Raw genomic sequence first — 12,476 nt, 5'->3', positions numbered from 1 at the left:
TTCTTATAAATTATCTCAATTTGATCTTCACAACAACCCTATGAGGTAAATACCTCATGTACAATTCTTAAAATTTACTTAAATGTAAATCCTTTCAATTAATGAAAATCTACCTTTTCTCGTTTCTACCTCCTCCCCCCAACCATCAAAAAAGAAAGAAAAACAAAACCCTTGTAATAAATATGCATAGTCATGTGGAACAAATACCCACTCTGGCTATGTCCAGTATATATATCCGTTTGTACCCCAAGTCTCTGTGTCAAGAGGTGGGTAACATGTTTCGTCGTGGGTCCTCTGGAATTCTTTTTGGTAATTGTTTTGATCAGCTTAAAGTCCAAATTGTTCTTTTCACTTCACTCTGTATCATTCAAGTCTCCCTAAGTGTCTCTGAAACTGCCCTGCTTCATCCTTTCTTATAGCACAACAGTATTCCATCACATTCATATGCCAAAATGTGTTCTACCATTTCCCAGCTGATGGACAACCCTTTGGTTTCCAGTTCTTTGCCAACCCAAAAAAGAGTTGCTATAAATATTTTTGTGAATATGGGTCCTTTTCCTCTTTCTTTGATCTCTTTCTGATAAAGTACTAGCAGTGGTATCACTAGAAGCACAATTTAGTAACTTCGGGAGAATAATGTACGGTTTTTGTCACAGTGCTCCCCAACCCCCAGCATTTGATATTTTCTGTTTCTGCCAACTTAACCAATCTAATGAGTGTGAGGTGGAAACTCAAAGTTGTTTTAATTTGCATTTCTCAAATTATTAGTGATCGAGATCATTTTCCCATATAATCATTGCTAGCTTGGATTCCCTCATGAACTATTATTCTCATTTTACAAATGAGGAAACTGAGGCTTGAAAAAGTTAAATGACTTGTCCATGGTAATATAACTACTAAGTTTAGGAGGATAAACTCGGGCAAAAATCAGCCAAACAAGATGGGAAGGTACTGCCAGAGTTATCAAGGCATTTTAAAATAATCCAATCACTCTATAGATGAAGTAAGAAAGAACAATGCTATGGATCTTCCTGTGTAATAACTACAATAATTCAGTTCAACACAAATTAAGTGTTTTTTAAGTAACTGATATGTGCAAGATACTATGTTCTCTATCAGAGAAACAAAAGGGAAAAATTGTCTTTGTAGTCAAGAAATAAGATGCACAGAAAAGTACATATAAGTAATTTGGGGAGGGACAGTTATTCACATAACATTTTGGGGTTCCTCAGAAAACCCACTGAAATAGGTAATATAAGTGTTATCCCCACTTCATAAAAAGGGAAATAGGTGCAGGGATGTTAAATTACCATAGACAAATCATTTGCCTTAATGATAAATTCATTCTTTTCATTCTCTATAAAGATCTATATAAATATAGCTAGAGACAGAGACAAGGATGCAGATGTAGATACAGACATAGATATAGATAAAGACAGACACAGAAGGTAACAGCATGAATCCAAATGAGAGGAAAATAGTTGTATAAGAATACTGTCAGAAGTGCTAAAGCTCAGAATAAGCATGTATGATGAATTCGGAGGATAACAAAAAAGGGCTTTGTTTGCTTGTTTGTTTTAAATTAAGCTATGGGGCAAAAAGTAAATCACAGATGGGATTGGAATATTTGCTTGGGATGAATGGGATGAATATGACAAGACAGAAGATAGAGTTTTTATTTTGTTTCCATTTTTTTCCTAGCAAAAAATACTGGTATTTAGACTGGGAAAGGTAGCTCCAAAATGGTCAACAGGGCATTTAAACCCAAGATAAGTGATGAGGTAAGAACACCAAGTGACCTTCACTTAACTACATATTATGGTTTTGGAAAGAACTGGAAGAGGTGATTATTGAACTATTGTCAGGGAGCTTTGAATAATCATGGAAGAAAAAAAAGTCTGTAGAACAGGAGGCAGGCAAACATTGCCCCTATTTGCAAGAAGGGCAGAAGGTAGAATCTGCAAACAATAAGTGAACTAGAGTGAACTTCACTTCAATTCCGGCAAAATCCTAGAGTGTATTATTAAATGGATTGTTTGTGAGTATGTTGAAAGGAAAATAAATAGTAGTGATTACTAAGCACAAACACATCTTCATTAAGACCAGACTAACCCTATCTCCTTTAATGAGAGGATGAATTCCACACTGGCAAATGCAAAAGACATCATATAGTTAGATTACAGCAAGGTATCTACAACCATCTCACGCCATTCTCATGGGAAAGTGGAGACGCCTGGACTAGGTAAAAGCATAATTAAATGGATTCAAAACTAGTTGAACAATTAGAACCAAAGAGTACAAATTAATAGCTCAATGTCAGCTTGGAAGGTCTCTAGTAGAATGCCCCAGTAGTGTAATATAGGATTACAGATTTAGAGTTAGAAGTGACCTTATGGGTCATCAAGACCATCTCCAAACCTCATTTTACAGATAAAGAAATAGAGCCATGCAGGGCCACACAGCGGGAAAGCATCTGATACAGGATTTGAACCCATGTCTTCCTCATACCTAATCTGGTATCCTATTCACTATGACATACTGCTTTGGCCTCTTGTTTCTTAATATTTTTTCTATTTTTGTTTTTTTTTTGGTGAGGCAATTGGGGTTAAGTGACTTGCCTAGGGTCATACAGCTACTAAGTAAGTGTTAAGTGTCTGAGGCCAGATTTGAACTCAGGTCCTCCTGACTCCAGGGCCAGTGCTCTATCCACTGCGCCACCTAGCTGCCCCTCTTAATACTTTTTCAATGACTTGGATAAAAGTGTAAAAGGCATTCTTATCTAATAAACAGATGGTATAAGACTGAGATGAACAGGTAATGTGGTAGATGATAGAATCAGAATGAAAAAGGTCTCAATTAAGCAAGGATATTACACTGAATTTATTGAAATTAAATTTAATGGGGAGAAATATAAACTCTACATGTGGGTACAAGGAATCATATGTATTATACGAGATGGAGAATAAAATGGACTATGGGAAATAAACCCAGTGTTTCAATGGGCTACAAGCTCAACATGAAACAATAGGGTGATCTGGCAACCAAAACAAGCCAACGAGAGGCACATTGTCCAAAACAAGGACTGAGAGTTCCATGGTATTCTGCCCTGGGCAGACCACATCCAGAACACTCTGTTCCATTCTAGATTTTACAGTGTAAGAACGACAAGGGCCTGCTGGCACATATCCAAAGAACAGTGACCAGAATGGAAAAGAGGAGAGAACATATCATTGAAAGAATAGTTGAAGCAACTAGAGATAATTAGTCTGCAAAAGAAAGGTCTTTGATGGAAACATAATCGTCTTCAAGTATGTAAAGAGCTGTCACATAGATGAGAGATTAGATTTGTGTTCCTTTGGCTTCGGGGGCAGAGCTAGAATTGATGGGAATAAATCTTAACACAAGGAAGTAACCAGAACTCCTAAGAATGACTGAAATTTTGTGGGATAAAATCTATAACTGGAATATGGTTCTGGATGTATATCTTCTTCAAAAGACACAAGCTCAGTAAAAAGTAGATGGGGGTAGGGTATCCTTGACCATTAAAAAGGTACACTAATGTTGAGTGATGATCAGTGTAGGGGGAAACCAAATATTTGCCACTCAGATGTACTACAAACCACCTAGACAGAAAGGAGAATTAGATGAGAAGTTCAGGAAAGATTTTATTTGCCTGAAACATGATACAGTCATGATGGAGAACTTCAATTATACAGCCATTTTCTGGAATTCTCTACCAAAAGCAGAGTAGAAAGCAACTTTTGCTTTAATGATTATTTCATCTTTCAAAAAGTGGAAGGATTAGCCAAAGATCATTATTTCCTAGATTTGGGTCTCACTAACAGAGAAAAGCTGGTTTCTGAGATAGAAATGATGAGAGCCTTTGGGGGAGTGACTATTTCTTCCTAGGGTTTGTGATAGAGAAGGAGATGAGAGTCAAGAAGAGTGTGACTTGTACCCAGGACTTAAAAGAGATTTCAAAGGGATCTGAGGGATAAAGAGGATCCCATGCACTATAGTGATCCCAATTCTACAGTGGAAGTTAGCACAGGAAGAATGGGAGGTTCAGGAACGAAAGTCTGAAGAAAAAGGGGAATCTGTAGAAAGAGACCTATGTGAATAAGGAGGTAACTTACCAACCAATTTAAATTTTTTAAAAAGGTATGTACAGGGGGCAGCTAGGTGGCACAGTGGAGAAAGCATTGGCCCTGGATTCAGGAGGACCTGAGTTCAAATCCAGCCTCAGACATTTGACACTTACTGGTTGTGTGACCCTGGGCAAGTCACTTAACCCTCACTGCCCCGCCAAAAAAAAAAAAAATATGTATAGAAGATAGAAGCAAGTCTAAATAATAGAGAATGAATACAAAGATTTGGCACAGTTCAGTAAAGATAATATCATGAATTACTAAAGCTCAGGATGAATTGTGAAGCTGGAGACCAAAGCTAAAAACCATGTTGGGGGAGGGGGGGAGGAGATTGTTGGTTTTTTTTTAACTATGTTTTTAAAAAAGGAGAATGGATTGGGATAATGACAACAGCAAAAGAAAGCACAGGTGCTCAGTTATTAGTCTTTTTCTCAAACAGAACTAAAATGACTAGAAGAGAGTTGATAGCCAAGTTAAAAAAAAAAATAGTAAGAGAACACCAGCAGCCCTTGACAAATTCAAGTCACCTGACCCAAATTCACTACATCCTTGGGTACCGAAATGGTATTGCTCAGCCAATGGGTATAATGAAGGAAAGCTCATCGAAATGAAGAGACAGAAGAGCACACCCCCTACCCAACTCTTTGTGAAGGTGAGAGGTTCACAGATATTGCATATTTTGTGTGGTTTTGGACTTTTTCAATATATTGATCAGTTATACCAATTTCCTTCTCTCCCTTTTCTTGTTTTTTCCTTAAAAAACACTATTTGTTATAGGGGATGGCTCTCTGGGAGGGGGAGGGAGAGAGATACTAGGAAGAACTATAATGATGTAAAAAACATAAAATTAATAAAAATTTATCTAAAAAACTTTTAACTTAAAAAAATTTTTTGAAAGATCATGGAGAACAGAAAAGGTACTGCAGGGCTGGAGAAGAGTAAATATTGTTTAAATTTTCAAAAAAGAGGCCAGTGACCTCGACTTTTATTCCTGGGGAAATTCTAAAATGGATCAGACACAGTTAATGACCACCAAGAAGAGGAAGTGATGATTATAAAGAGTTAACATGACTTCATTAAGAACTGGTCATATTCCCACTCTCATGTACAAAAAATATTTATAGCTACTCTTTTTGTGGCAACAAAGAATTGGAAATTGAAGTGATGCTGAATAAGTTGTGGTATATGAATGTCATGGAATACTATTGTGCCATAAGAAAGGATGAGCAGGCAGATTTCAGAAAAACCTAGAAAGACATGAATTTATGCTGAGTGAAGTGAGCAGAACCAAGAGTACATTGTACACTGTATCAACAACATTGTGTGATGATCAACTGTGATAGACTCAGCTCTTCTGTCTCAGAAATACAATGGTCCAAGACAATGCCAAAAGACTCATGATGGAAAATCCTCTCCACATCCAGAAGAACTATGGAGTCTGAATGCAGATTGAAGTATGTTATTTTCACTTTCACTGTTGCATTTTGTTGTTGTTTTTCTTTCTTGTGTTTTTTTTTCCTTTTTGTTCTGATTCTTCTCTCACAACACAACTAACGCAGAAATGTTTAATATGATTGTAATGTATAACATATCAGACTACTTGTTGGCTTTGGGAGGGGGGAGAAAAGGGAGGGAGGGAGAAAAATTTGGAACTGAAAATCTTACAAAAATGTTGAAAATTATCTTTACATGTAATAGGAAAAAATAAAATACTATTAAAAAAAGGATGGGTCATATCTAACTACCATTGCTTCCTATTCTGATCTAAACTTGTTAGATCAGGGGAACACTACAAAGCTTTTGTATCTGAAAAAAAAAGATGGATAGACATAGGCAAAATGATAGTATAATTACCTGGATTTGTTGTGAGGGAACAAGGGAGGGAGAAAGGGAAGGAGGGAGAGAGGGAGGGAGGAAAGGAAGGCAGAAGGGAAGGCAGAAGGGAAGGAAGAAGGGAAGGAAGGAAGGAAGGAAGGGAGTATCCCCCAATTGGAACTGTCCAGTTGGGTCCCCAATGGGGCAGCTTCTACCCAAAACCCAATTACATGGATTTAGATCCACTAAAAAAGCTGAACTCGAGTCATTGATTCAAATCAACTACAGTCATTAGTCAGTCATTAATGGCTTGATGTCAACTTGACAGAAGGTGTCCAGTGGAATGTTCCAGAGCTGTAGTTACCCCACCATAGTATTATCATTCTGTCAGTGACTTCGATAAAAGCACATATGGCTGAGGCAGCTAGGTGGCGCAGTGGATAGAGTACCAGCCCTGGCTTCAGGAGGACCTGAGTTCAAATCTGGCCTCAGACACTTGATACTAGCTGTGTGACCCTGGGCGAGTCACTTAACCCCAATTGCCTCAAAAAAAAAAAAAAAAAGCACATATGGCATACTTATCAAGTTGTCACATGAAATAATAAGAAGAGCATAGTAGAGACCTGGCCTCCAGGCCAAGAAGATCTATATTCAAGTCCAGCTTCTGCTACATACTGTGTGACCCTAGGCAACTCACTTAACATCTCAGTTCTCTAGACAGCTTGGCAAAACGAGTACACTGCAAGAGAAGGTCATGATCTGCATTGATAGAAAGAGTTCCCTCACCGGGGAGTTTCCTATATGTCTAGACCTCATCCCTACAAAGCTGGGAAAGACTTTGAACAGTGAACACACTTCGTGATAAGAGTCAAAATCCAACAAGATCTTGGCTAAAAAATGCAAAGAGATAAATTTAGATTTAGAAATTTAAATTTAAATTTAGAAGAAACTTCCTAACGATTAGAGTTAGCCAGAAGCAGAACCGTCTGCTTCAAGAGGTCATGGTTGCCCCCTAACTGATGATAGTCAAGCAGAGATGAGATGACCAGGCATGTTGTCGGGAGGTGTAGGTTGTTCTGGATGGACAATGGGGTCCTTTCCTACTCAAACTCTGCGAAGCCGCAATCAGATCTACAACTCATTGTAAGGAAAAATTAAACAATTAGGCCTATCCAAAATCAGAACGTGCTTCCTGGAAGGCAGGTGGGTTCCCTGTTACTGAAGATATTCAAGTAGAGGTCGAATAGCCACTTGTGGGGATGTTATTATGAAGATTCATGTTCTTATACAGGTTGATCTAAATGACCTCCAAGACCCTTTCCAATTCTGGGATTCTATGACTCTATGACAACTTCTTTATGTCCCAGTTTTCTTGTCTACAAAACAGATGTGAAGAAAGGAACAAAGGACACTGGAAAGAGAGCACAGAACAGAAAACCAGGGTCCTTAGCCCTAGCTCTACCACAATTTGTCCCATGACCTTGGGCCAAGCAAGGCCTGTGAATTCCGTGGGCCTGCTCCCTCGGCTCTGTTGAGGAACTCCCAAATACCTTCTTGCTCTTTTTAATGATCTGATTCCAATGCTATCTTCCTCAAAGAGGAGCTGGAAAGCTGAAGAATCGGATAATCTGTATACCCATCCTTTAGAGGTAGCTAGGTAGCCTAGTGGATAGAATAAGGGAGTGGAGCCAAGAAAACCTAAGTTTGAAACGTCCCTCAAACACTTACTAGCTGGGTGACTCGGCAAATCCCTTGACCTTTCTCAGTCTGTTTCCTTACCTGTTAAATGGAAATAATGATATCACTCACAGGACAGGGCTGCCATGAAGGTCAAACGAGATGGTATATGTAAAGTACTCCACAAACCTTAAAACACTATATCAAAGTAGGGGAAGGGAACCAGCATTTGTTAAGCACCTCCTCTGTGTGAGGCACTGTGATAATCATTTTACAAATATCATCTCCTTTGATATCAACATCAGCTAGTATTATCCTTTTTAATTTGTATATTCCATATACAAATAAAGGTTCATTCTAATGCCTTGGAGCAGCTAGGTGGCGCCATAGTGCATACAGCACTGGACCTGAAGTCAGGGAGAGACTCATCTTCCTGGGTTCAAATCTGGCCTCAGACACTAGCTGTGTGACCCTGGGCAAGTAGAACAAAAGCCTTGCAGGGCCATATCAAGTTGGAAGGGCTTTGAATATGGCCCCAGTAAGAGACAATGTGTCTGTCACTGAGAACTAGACCAACTAAGTGTGAAGAGGCTCATAACCAGATAGCTGATTATCACATTCTGCTTTTCTTTGGCCACAGGAATGAAGAAATTGTCTTTAAGGCATGGATGGAGAGTCTGCCACCTGTATCAGTAAAGGCACATCCATACCAATAAAATCATGATTCCTTAAAGTATTATTCAATATCTGCAAAATTCCTGGTGGAGAACCCCCTTCTCCCCTTCCTCTAGCACAATCCAGCCCCAGTTTCTCATTCAGGGACTAGCCGTGTTCAAGAAGTCTGTTACCTCCCAAGCGATGCAATGTTCCCCAACGTATAAAAGGCTGCAAAAAGGACAAGTCCTTTCCGAGGCACCCACAGCAGAAAAGTACCCTAGAAGACCAACAGAAAAGCAAAGTGATGAGCATTCTTAAGGAAAAAAAAGTGACCAAGGACTTCATGAAGGAAAAGACCCCGCACGTATTTCAATGAACAAATCAGAACTACTAAATCACCTCCATCCACGGCAACCATTAGTAAATATTTCTCTCTTTTTTTTCAATCAGTATTAGTAAAATCTGAGTCAGGGAGAATGCCACAGAGGGACAATCTTACCATCAGTGAGAAGAGGATCCCTATGGCAAAACAAGCAGCAAAGCCTTTGATTCTTGTACCCCAGCTTAACGATGGTGTTTCGATAACCTGAAATTTAAAAGATACATGTCAGTTGTACGAAGGATACTTATAATGAAGTTCCCAAGTAAGGGGGTGAGAGTTGCAAAGAAATGATGTGAGATAAGATTATACCGAGCAAAACTATTTCAATTCAAACATTTTCATTTATTATGTCCAAGGAGATTCAGGGGATACCAAGAATTTAACATTATAATTTCTGCCCTAAAAGTACCTGCAGTCCAATAGAAGAGATACAACATACACGCAAATAAGTATATTACATAGTGGGGTGTGAGAGGAGAAATCTAGACAAAAGGCTTCAGAAAAATCTGAGGAAGAGTTTTCTTTCAAATGGAAAGAGGGGGTAGGAGAAATCAGAGATGACTTCTTGGAGTGGGGAGGGGAGGTTGAAATGGTCCCTAAGAGGAAGAGAAGGCTTTTGATTACCTATATTGGAAGTACCCTCCACTCCAGCCTACTCTGAGTAGGAAATGGCTGAACAAGAAAAGGGACTAAGGGAGTGAGGAACAAGGTGTCTTTATTAATACTAAGCTCCTTTCTCCTTTCCCCCACCAGCCCCTAGATAGGAAACATGCAGAAGAAAGAGGAAAATAAGCTAAACAGATAACCTAATGGCCAAATCTTTTCATCACAGAGCAAAAGTTGCTCATAGAATGGTTAGAGAACCATTTGATCCTCATGGGGAAGTTACTAGAGTGTAAAAAAGGGCTTTCTAGGGGGCAGTGGATAAAGTACCAGCCCTGGAGTCAGGAGTACCTGAGTTCAAATCCAGTCTTAGACACTTGACACTTACTAGCTGTGTGACCCTGGGCAAGTCACTTAACCCCCATTGCCCCACCCCCCCTAGCCCGAGGCATTCATTAAAGGGTTCACCAAAGAAATCACTTCCATGATAAAATCAACCATACTGTAGCACCAGTTCTTCTTAGAGGCAGCAGACAGAGTACTGAAAGTAGCAGAGACAGCCAATACTATAAGAGATCCTGATTAATTACCATCCTTGTTCCTCCTGGGTCTTTACCAACTTTTCTATTCCCTATGGTAAAAAGAGTCAAAGGGAAAGGGATGGGGCAAAGGGGAGCAACACAAAGGTGGTACCCCACAAGAAGAGAGAATAGGGTTACCAAACCACTTACTGAATTCCCATAGCTTCCTGACCAAACAGAAACTGGTCGCCACCCTTTTGAGCTAGATACAAACTGACTAATGGGAAGCTTAAGCTGCTGTCACCCTATCAACCTCATGGGGACACATTTTCCAGAGTCTCCATGCCTGCCTGGAGGGCGGCAGGCACTATCTTTTTTTTGGGGGGGGGGGGGGTGAGGCAATTGGGGTTAAGTGACTTGCCCAGGGTCACACAGTAAGTGTAAAGTATCTGAGGCCAGATTTGAACTCAGGTCCTCCTGAATCCAGGGCCAGTGTTCTATCCACTGCGCCACCAAGCTGCCCCCTGCAGGCACTATCTTTTGCCTCTTTCTGTATCCCCCGTGATTGGCCCAACACCTGGCACATAGTAGGTGCTTAATAAATGTTTACTGGTTGATTATTGAAGGTGGCAAGAGTCCCTTCTTATAAGTGGGACCACCCCTTACCTCCAGTCTTCTTACTAATCTCTAGAGTTGTACCCCGGTACCCCTAGATGTAGAAAACAATGTCATAAGGCTTAATCTTCACAAGGGAGGCAGGTGTCTGGATCAAGTACCCTTAAAGGGCAGCATCTTGCTTATCATCTCTCCTCTGCACACCATCTCACAGCCACACTCACACATACCCCAGAAGAAGGCTCATTACACTGCAACATAACACACCAAAAATCCATGCAAACAAAGACAAGATGGCCTAAAAGGGCACTGCAAATATCACATTCACCACCAGCAATATCCAGTGTGCAGGAGGATATGAGAGATGGGTTTGACCTTTCAAGACTGATAGAAACCACCATCTCTACACTGAGGAGTTTCCTCAGCAAGGCTGAGTCACACTTTAGCAGCCTCTTAAACCTGCACAGCTGAGACTGATCATTAATGTGATTTAATAGTGTCTTTAGACAATCGGGTTAGGCTACTTCTGACTAACCCTCTTCCCCACCCTCCCTAGAGAAGAATGAGAGGAGAAGTCAGTCATTCATCTTACTCATACAAGAACCACATAATTGAACTTACCTTGTCAAGGTGGGAGGAAACACTGGGCTGCATGTGGAAATCAAATGACGGAGTATTTGATTTGGAATCTATGAATCTGAGTTCAAGTTCTGACAATCATTTATTATCTATGGGCCGTACTGTGCCCCACCCCACCCCACCCCACCTACTCTTCAGGGCCTCTGTTTCCTCATCTGCAAATTGGGAAAATTGGGCTAATCTTCTCTGAGGATACTTGCAACTCAATATTCCCATTACTGGGGTCTATTACTGGGGTCAGTGGGTCATTTGTCGCAGGACAAATTAAATTACAACTGAACCAAAATTTAAGGAAGTCCTGGACTAAGCCCTAACAAATAAAAAATAAAAAACAAACACAGGGGCAGTTGGGTGGTGCAATGGATAGAGCACTGGCCCTAGATTCAGGAGGACCTGAGTTCAAATCCAGCCTCAGACACTTGACACTTACTAGCTGTGTGACCCTGGGCAAGTCACTTAACCCCAACTGCCTCACCAAAAAATAAAGAAAAACAAAGAAAAACAAACACAGAAGTCATGGTTTAGAGATGGCCTTGCTCATTGTCCTAAGTACTCTGTTACTGAAAGGGAATTTGTCTTTCACAAGTAACCCTATTGTAAGGGTTTGTCACCTACAAAAAAAGGAAGTCATACTGTGGGTTCTTTTAAGGGTCTCATTTTTTAATTACCATTATTCCCTTTGGGTACATGGGAGCTGTACCCAAGCCCTGTGAAATGTATGTTTCACACACAGATTTGTTAGAAATGTGGCTAACCACTCAAATAATGATGTGCAGCTCTACTGTTAGCAGCTTGAGTGTTGCTAGCAGGTGGCCACTCAAAGAATCCAAACAGAAAGCAGTAGGTGGGTGAAGGCTTCTTTATTCATCTTCGTGAAGATGGGCACTCTTCTGAATGTGCCAGAGAGTGCACTGAAGTGAGATCTCTCACCTCTATTTATGCCCCTCAAGAGGTCCTCTCCGACCAATCATATTACAGCATTTTACAATTCCTCATTTACAGACTTTCCCTATCAACATATGGCATAACATTAACAACCAATCAGATTGTACCCAGTGGATCCATCACAGTGCTAGAAACTAGTCAGGTGGTAGCAGTTAGCCAATCAGATTTTACAAACTGCGATGCCTATTCTGGGCAAGAGTGTCAGCTCCTCCTTAGAACAAGGCTGCGTTAATGTACATAACTCTTTAAGAAAGAAAACCTGATTGGGGGTTCGACCAATCAGATTGCTCCATTTATTGACCAGATTGCTGCCTTAGGCCCCAACTCTATGCTGGAGTAAGAATGTCCCCAATTCCCACTAAAACAGTGCTTGTGATCCTCAGGCACATCAAGGTGAACTCCCAGCCCAGTCTGAGTCCCACAAAACCCAGGCCCGTTCAGGCCCTGCTCGGTGGCCCCTGCTGGGAGGTTTGG

At 40.4% G+C, this 12,476-nt stretch overlaps 1 protein-coding gene across 3 annotated transcripts in view; it reads right to left on the bottom strand.

Annotated features, from left to right (window-relative positions):
* SFT2D2 (SFT2 domain containing 2) overlaps positions 1 to 12,476 on the bottom strand; it is a 37,751-nt gene that overhangs the window by 17,942 nt on the left and 7,333 nt on the right. For all 3 annotated transcript variants that reach the window (XR_006352819.1, XM_043964785.1, XM_043964784.1), the window contains exons 2-3: positions 8,797 to 8,883; positions 8,489 to 8,574 (exon numbers count right to left, since the gene is read on the bottom strand). Coding sequence is in view for 2 of the 3 variants with exons in the window: in XM_043964785.1 (XP_043820720.1) it covers positions 8,489 to 8,574; positions 8,797 to 8,883 (173 nt within the window). In the remaining variant the exon portion in view is untranslated. The remainder of the gene's footprint in view (positions 1 to 8,488; positions 8,575 to 8,796; positions 8,884 to 12,476) is intronic.

This window comes from Dromiciops gliroides, chromosome 4, assembly GCF_019393635.1.
Source record: "Dromiciops gliroides isolate mDroGli1 chromosome 4, mDroGli1.pri, whole genome shotgun sequence".
In the NCBI taxonomy this organism is placed as follows: Eukaryota; Metazoa; Chordata; class Mammalia; order Microbiotheria; family Microbiotheriidae; genus Dromiciops; species Dromiciops gliroides.
This window is presented reverse-complemented; position numbering and strand designations above follow the sequence as displayed.